The 8,745-nt window shown below is 41.6% G+C and overlaps 1 protein-coding gene across 1 annotated transcript in view; it reads left to right on the forward strand.

Moving 5' to 3' along the window:
• Window positions 1-8,475, forward strand: part of PKHD1L1 (PKHD1 like 1) — a 165,871-nt gene extending 157,396 nt beyond the window's left edge. The window contains exon 77 of the mRNA XM_034668487.1: window positions 7,994-8,475. Coding sequence (XP_034524378.1) covers window positions 7,994-8,160 — 167 coding nt within the window. The 3' untranslated portion in view covers window positions 8,161-8,475. The remainder of the gene's footprint in view (window positions 1-7,993) is intronic.
• Window positions 8,476-8,745: the final 270 nt, after the last annotated feature.

Here is an 8,745-nt window from a genome sequence, read left to right on the forward strand (position 1 = left end):
TCTATTCTTGAGAATGTTCCATGGGCATTAGAATAGAATGAGTATTCTTTGGTTCTGGGGTGTAGTGTTCTATATATATCTATGAGGTCCAACTCGTATAGTATGGCATTCAAAGCCCTTGTTTCTTTGTTGATTTTCTGCTCCAGTGTTCTGTCTATTGCTGATAGTGGAGTGTTGAGGTCCCCTACTATTAATATATTTTTATCTATATGTCTCTTTATTCTGGTTAAGAGTTGGCTTGTGTATATTTCTGTTCCCCTGTTGGGGCATATATATTTATAATTGTCATATCCACTTGTTGGATCCATCCATTAAGAATAATATAGTGCCCTTTTGTGTCTCTAACTATAGTCTTTAGTTTAAAATCCAATCTATCTGATATGAGAATTGCTACCCCAGCTTTCTTTTGAGGTCCATTGGCGTGAAAGATGGTATTCCATCCCTTTACTTTCAGTCTGAATGTATCTTTAGGTTCAAAATGAGTCTCTTGTAGACAGCAAATGGATGAGTCATGTCTTTTTATCCAATCTGCAACCCTGTGGTGTTTTATGGGAGCATTTAGGCCATTTACATTGAGACTGATTATTAAGAGAAATGATTTTAATGATGCCATGTTGCCTGTAAAGTCTTTGTTTCTATAGATTGTGACTTTCTGTTCTGTATCACTCTTGGGGCCTTTTTACTTTTATAGAACCCCCCTTAATATCTCCTGTAGGGCTCGTTTCGTGGTTACGAAATTGGTCAATGACTGGCGATTCTGGAAGGTCTTTATTTCTCCATCAATTTTGAATGACAGCCTTGCTGGATAAAGGATCCTTGGCTGCATGTTGTTCTCTGAAGGAGCTTTATAAATGCCCCCCCACCCTTTCTCTCATTCCAGGTCTGTGTAGACAGGTCTGACATAATTGTGATACCTTTGCCTTGGTATGTGAGAAATTTCTTTGCCCTGGCCGCTTTCAATACTGTATCCTAGGATCTAATATTGCGAAGTGCACTATGACGTGATGTGGCATATGTTTGTCGTGGTTGAGCTTGGGAGGGTTCCTCTTCTGCCTCTTGGACATGAATGCTTGTTTCCTTTGCTAGATTAGGGAAGTTTTCAGCTACAATTTGTTCAAATATCTCCTCTAGACCTCTGTTTTTCTCCACCCCCTCAGGGATCCCGATGATTCTGACCATGGAATGTTTCATTGAGTCAGTAATCTCCTGTAACCTACATTCTTGAGATTGGTTTTTTTTGAACCAAGTTTCTATTTTAGTTTTCTCTTCTACTAACCCATCCTCCATTTCACCGATACGTTCTTCTGCCTCATTCGCCCTGGCCATCAGAGCATCCAGTTTTGACTGCATTTGATTCATAGTATTTCTAATTTCTGCCAGATTCGCTCTCATTTCCACCCTTAGAGATTCTATATTCTCATTAACATTTTCATTAATACTTTTTTCAAGTGTACACATCATCTTGACCATTGTTACTCTGAAATCCATTTCTGATAATTTGGTTATATCCATATCCATTATTTCTGTGGCACAGGCCACAGACTCCTTGTCTTTTCTTTGCTGGGGGGGATTTCTCCTTCTCGTCATTCTAATGAGGAGAGGTTGTGGGGTTGTCCAGAGCCCAAATTACTGACCAGGATCCAGGCAGTGCATACTTGTTTTATAGGGATCTTAGGGATGTGGGCTTCTTGATTTTTCAGCCTGCCTTCTGGGGGAGGGGCCTGCTGGGCCGATACTCACGCAACCCTGTTTGGGTAGTCTCCGTGTCCCCTGGGAGGGGGGATGGGCATGGGCACGCTATGAGCCGGTATTTCCAGGCTTTTGTTCTCTGATGGCTTTCCCTGGCGCTCTGCTGTGCCTCTTCTGAGAGTTAGAGCAGCAGTGGCCGAATCTCAGCCTCTGTCACAGAACAGAGGGATCACGGACCCTTCTCCACTGATGTTCTGGCCACTTTAACCCCATTTCTGTTGGTGCTGCTCAACCCTGCAGCGTCCCGGGATGTGCACCCCACACCCGGCGTCCCAGCCCTCACTTCCATGGCCGGCGCGTCTCTGTCCTTTGTGTTTCTAACACCGCCAGCCACAAGCTGCCAGCCGCCCCCACGTGCTCCCGGAGCTCCTGGTCTCAGTCTGGATTCAGTGAGCACTCCGGAGCTCCGTTTCAGTCTGGTGGTGCGCGTTCCCTTGCTCATGGTCTCAGTCTGCTTTCTCGCGGTTGCCGTCCGCGAGTCCGCCCACTCCCCCATGCAGGTGGCTACCGCTTCCCGGCATCCAAACTCGGTGGCTCCCTCCCCCTTCCATTTATCTTCCGATATCTGTGCGTGGTTTCACAGCTTNTCACAGCTCCCTGCTTCGTACCTCAATACTCAGCGCTGGAGATGTTCGTTTGTAGAGATCCAGATGTATCTTCCTGCGTCTCAGGCTGATTCCGTGGATGTTCAGGCTGGTCTAGTACCTAGCCAGCTCGACTCAGGGGACCGGCTGAAAAAGGGGTCCCCTACTCCTCTGCCATCTTAACTCCTCCTCCCACAGATACTGTGTTCTAATTAGCCTGGCCTGGCTCACATGGAGGGAAGGGCCAGGAATGACAGAAATTAGATTCCACAAAGGGAATCTAAGGGCTGGTGCCAGAACTGGAAGACAGACAAAGACACTGAGTATTAGGGAGTTTCAAAGGAGGGAGAGGTCCCTGTGGGCGACAGTGATTGGGATGACTGTTGGCATCACCCCACAGCAGCACTTCACAGACAGGATTATAAAAGATGAATAAAATGTGGAAATGGAGGGTAAGGTACTCCAGAACAAGGACATGATAGGAGCAAAGCAAAAAGTGGGAGTGAAAAAGGACTCCTTCAACTATCCATGTTCAGCATGGAATTTCTCATCTCTCCCTTCCAAAGGTGCTTTTCTTCCTGCTGCCTCATCCCAGTTAATGCCAGGGTCGCCTTTCTCATCTCTGAGGCTGATACTTCTTAGAGTTCCCTCTTCCCTTCAAGCGCCACATCCCTTCCAGGTGCTCTGGACATCTATCTTCATCCATAATGTCCTTTAAAGTCTTGCTGCTCCACTTACGTTTTCTTTTTTTACTACTTGTACTGCTTGTACTACTATAGCCTTCTGAATTCCCTGCTTTGAACTCGTCAGATTCAGCCTTTCTTCCTTATTGCTGTCACATTCATCTTCCCAAAACACAGGGTCATGTAGTAATGTGTCAGGTCAAATCCTCGAAGATTCCTTACTACATGCAAATTACAATCAACCCCAGAGTCCCTGAAACCAGTCTTGAAGCCTGCCTCCTGTGCCAGATCATTCCTAGAGAAGATGCTTGCCGTCCCACATATTCCCTCCATCTGGGCTCTCCTCTACTCATCAGATCGGCTCATGGCATGCTGCCTGGCCCTGCACAAAATCTCCTTCCTCCGTCAGGTTCCCCTTCTTCCTTCCCACTCTGTGGTACATTTAATGCTCCTTTCCCTTGTTCTCCAGTTGTGCTTTGTTTATAGCATTCTTATGGCCTTTCCAGTGGTATACATTTATTAGGCTTAGACATATTCAAATCTATTTCCTTACTAAATTGTGAGCACTCAGAAGCCATATTTATTATTGGTGCTTTAATTGATTTTAGAAGGGGGATAAGGCCTCCCTCCTACTTAGGGGGAAATGATGAGTAGAGGTATTATAAGTAAATGGTAAAAAGCTTTGATTGGCAGATTCTAATGAGTTTGCAGTTGATCTAATGGGGGGAATGACGGAGAGTTTCTGACAGATTAATGAAATGAAAGCATCACATAAAAAATACTGCTAAGATTTAAGAAGTTGAAAACCATCTGGAGACTGCACAGCAGTGTGAACATACTTAACACTACTGAGCCGTCCACTTTAAAAATGATTAAAATCTTCTGTTCTATGGATTTCACCCCGATTAAAAAATAAAATTGAAAAAAATCAGTATGGATCTACATAGAACCAATAGAGAGCTCTAAATATCAAAAAATGATAAATATTCTAAGTTATAAGATACCTAGTTAGATTCTTATATTTGAGTAAAAATCAAAATTAAAAGAAGGATGTAAGAATAATTTGAGATGGAGTAGTACTTTAAAAGGATACTGAAGAATTTCAAGGAATAAAAGCCAAGACTAGATTTTAAATTTAAATATAGGTAAGGTCAGGATGAAGGGACACAATAAGGCTGGTTCTGGGAGTGGCAGAACAAGGTGGAGGTTGGGGTTTCAAGAACAGTGATCAAACAGAAAGGAATAATCCTTTCTTTCCTCTTAACGCCAAAAGTTAATTAGGAGCCAGCTGTCGAGGACGAAGCGTGGTTGGAAGAGACTCAGTCCTGGCCTCTTATAGCTGAACATGGCAGGGTGGGTTTGGAGCTAAGGGACCATAAGTAAATGACCAGCACACAAAGTTATTGTATTTTTTTTAAAAAGATTTTATTTATTTATTCGACCGAGACAGAGACAGCCAGAGAGAGAGGGAACACAAGCAGGGGGAGTGGGAGAAGAAGCAGGCTCCTAGAGGAGGAGCCTGATGTGGGGCTCTATCCCATAATGCCAGTATCATGCCCTGAGCCGAAGGCAGACGCTTAACTGCTGTGCCACCCAGGCGCCCCAAAGTTATTGTATTTTTATCCAAGTTCTCTTATCTTCAGAATTCTAATAAAAGTAAAACCAGTTGTCCATTTTATCATAGCATGACAGGCATTGCTTAAATTTGTTTCTTTTCAGAAGTATTAAAATATAAAATGTAAGCACTGCTTACTATATCTTTGTGCTTTTTGTATTTCCTTGCTAAATGCATTGTTTTCTAATTGTCTTCACTGACTTTTGGCCTCCTTGTTCCTGACAACCTTGGGATTTTATAAAATTCAGAAAATTCTATTTTCTTTTTTTTAAATTTTTAAAATTTTTATTTGACAGAGAGAGAGAGACAGACAGTGAGAGAGGGAACACAAGCAGGGGGAGTGGGAGAGGAAGAAGCAGGCTCCCAGCAGAGCAGGGAGCCCGAGGCAGGGCTCGATCCCAGGACCCTGGGATCATGACCTGAGCTGAAGGCAGACGCCCAACGACTGAGCCACCCAGGCGCCCCAGAAAAATCATTAGTAAATGATATTATTCCTGGCGTTTTCTTTAGGGCTTTTTCCCCAGATAGAAAAGTCAATCAACATCTTCTCCTTTGCTCCTAAGTAATCTGTCATTCTTCAGTTAAAACATGAGGTGATTTAAACACCATTGTCCTAATCCATTTGGGTTGCTGTAACAAAATGCCACAGACTGAGTGGCTTATCAACGACAGCAATGTATTTCTCACAGTTCTGAAGGCTGGCAGTCTGAGACCAGGGTGCCATTACGGTCAGGTGAGGGCCCAATTCCAGGTCACAGACCATGTCCTCACAGGGTGGAAGGGCCTGGGGAGTTCTGTGGGTTTCTTGTGAGAGCACTAATCCCATCATGACGGCTCCACCCTCAGAACCTAAGCACCTCCCAAAGTCCCCACCTCCAAGTACCATCTCCTTGGGTATTAGGTTTTCAACATAGGAATTTGCGGGGAATGCGTTCACACCTATGATTAATGAAATGCAATACTGGGATTTTTATAACTTTGCATTCTGAATTAACAATATTGTATTTGTAAGACAGTCACAAACTTCCACTAAATAAAATGATGAATGTGAAAAATACAAAGTTTAAGCATCACTGTTCTCTCTCCCCAGTTCTACAAAAAGAGGGCATTTCCGATTCTAAAAGTACACTGGTAAACTTTGAAATACTAATTTTTAAATACTACTTTTGTCAGATTAACCATACCATGAAATATTAGACACGTTAAAATGAATGAAACATATTTTAAACTACACTGGATGTTACTACTACTTAAAAAAGATATTTGTATTGTTTTCACTTTCCAGGATACAACTAAAATGCTGTCCTGAAGAACAGGCTGAAAACAAAAATACAAGAGCTGCTTTTTATCAGCTATTTTATTGCAGAAGATAAAGTCTATAGCATTTTCAAGAAAATAAGATGAACATATTTTTTATAATATATAAAATGTATGAATTAGCTTTAATCAAAAAAATCAGATTTCTTCAGAATATAAATTTTCTTTTGATTCCTTATATTTGTATGTTCTTATTTCATTAAAAAAAAAAAACTTTGGCAAGTCTTTGATGTGGAAACAGATATGCCACCTCCAAGTTGCTATCCCTCCAAATCTTAGAATCATTTATATTGTTGAAAGAGCTTGTCTAGTTTTGACTTACCCACCCTTAGATCAGACTGGAAGCATTTTGAATTTGTGTATGCACTGGGGGATCTGACTTCCTCTAGCCAGTCATGAAACTCTGGTTTCCAATGATCTAAGTCATTCTAATTTTTGAGGATTTTGAAGAAATGAGATTATTATAGACCTTTTTCAGACTAAATTGCTGATTTTCAGATCCATAGTAATCCCAGAAATTCTAGATTATCCTGGATTTCTGGGCCTGCCAAACCCTGGCCACTATTCTAAGAAGAGTTTTGTTGTTGCCTCTGGAACAACCTTTGGAACAAGGCCAAACTTTCTCTGCTTACCCTCTTCCACTCAAAACTGCCTCTATGAAGAATGTGACTTCCCTCACCCCCATGCTATACCACAAGAAATACTTATTTTCAAGAGAATACTAAGGGAATGCAAGAAAATAAATAAAATAAGGGAATAAAATAAGGGAATGCAAGAAAAGTGACAATTCATGCAGGTAAATTAACCAAAGTTCCCATACTGTAAAAATTATACTTTGTACTCAGAAAATTCTAAAGGAACTACTTAATTTTGAGGAAGAACTCTCAATAAAGGCATTGTAGCTATGTTCAGAGAAAGAACAGCTGGTACTCAGAAAGTACCTGGTACCTTTCAACAAGTGACACTAAGAAAGCATTTGGGAACAGCTAAGAAAATTCAACAAAGCCCAGACCTTTCTCTTCTGTATGCCATTTCCTAGTATATTCACCCCCACATCACTGTTAATCTTGCTTAAGAAAAATTATAAACACTTAGCAGGTAGCAAATCCGAGTATCTGTGCATATATTTGGCATTTTGTTCAGTCAAAGAAACATCTATTTACCATTTACTAGATACCAGTCATTCTAGTAGGAAGACTACAGAGAATAAGATTCTGTCTCTACCTTCTAACAGTTCCTGAGGTAATTGGGGAAATAGTGGTGGACAAAGGTCACGTTGATACAATATGGTATGTGCGGGCCATAGACAGAGGGTGCTCGAGTGGCACTTGGCTGGGGAGAGGGGCCATCCTGTGAGAACGGAGATCCATGATGGCTAGCTTCCAAAGATGATGCCCAAGATGAGTGTTGAGGAATAAAGCATGAAATGAGCCAAGGAAGAGCCAGGAAGAGAGTCGTGGAAGAAGGTGTGGTGGCAAGAACGAAGGCCAGAGCACCTGTAGATAGTGGGTTCCTTGAAGGCAGGGCACTCCCTTTTTCAGCATTTCCTCCTACCATCTAACAAAACATCTAGCACTAGTAGATCCTGATACACTGTTTGGTGGACAAATGAAGTATAGAGTGTGGGGCAATCAGCAACAGACTGATGTTCCTGGAGCACCAATGTGACATGAGGAAAGGCATGAGGCAAGGCTTCTGTGCCATGCCATCAGAGGGGCTTGGATTTACTCCGTAGATCCCAGGGAAGTGGTTTTAATTAATGATGTATCTCCTCATTTCATTAGATGCTTGAGGTAAGCAAAATTTGAAAGGAACAAGAGAACAGGGAATTAATCCTCCCTATCCAGGGAGGTGGTAGGGACAATACCAGGGCAAGAAAATAGTGTCAAATACCACATACATCTCTGAAGTTATTTTACCTGTATCCTTCAAAACAGAAATGGTTAAACCTTGATCTGAATCCATTACGTATTTGGTTTGGGAAACCTATATGAAGCAGGTGAAGGTTCACAACTTTCTTCTGTGCTTATTGTGGGCATTTTCAGCTTCCTCAGGCTGGCACCAGCTGCCAAGAAGTGTTCAACCTCCAATGAAAGAAACATTTCTCCGGAGAGTAGCTACAGACACAGTGTGTAAGACTAAGAAGAAGAGGACCTGCCATAGGGGTTACAGTAGGTGCTTGAATACCTGGGGGCAATCTGACCAGCTGTAAGCCTCTTGCCGTCTTACTTACAGGTCCTAATATGCTACTCTAGTTATTATGATCAGATTATTCTAAAATATTTTTTATTTTAGAAATAAAATAAAACTCCTTGTGAAAAAACTGCTCTTTTCAGGAATTCTGTTCACCCATGACAAGCTGATTTTATGAGGGAAGTTCCTTCAGGTTAAGGGTTGTATATGCTTCTGACTTCTCTAACATGCTTTGCACACTCTGTGCCCATGGTAAGTGTTGAAGAAATGGTTTCATTAAACAAATGAATAAGCTGCACCATGAAACTTTTCCTCTACCAGATTTCTGACATAAAGAAATCCTTCCAAAATATTGTAGAAATTGCACTTTATCCTGACTTACTGCCTTAACATTTCATATAACAAGTGTATAAAATTCACATCCAGTTAGACAACACTAGGCATGGTTGCTATGGTAATAGGCTCAGAGCCTATGAGCAGAAAAAAATAATTCCTTTTGGGTAAGATATTTATGAATGTGTCTGGTTACATGGCAAGAGTATTTTCCTTTGGCTTTTCTTTAGAGTAATTTATATATTCAGGCAGATGATCCTCTATGCATGTA

The sequence above is a fragment of the Ailuropoda melanoleuca genome, chromosome 9 (genome assembly GCF_002007445.2).
Source record: "Ailuropoda melanoleuca isolate Jingjing chromosome 9, ASM200744v2, whole genome shotgun sequence".
Taxonomy (NCBI): domain Eukaryota; kingdom Metazoa; phylum Chordata; class Mammalia; order Carnivora; family Ursidae; genus Ailuropoda; species Ailuropoda melanoleuca.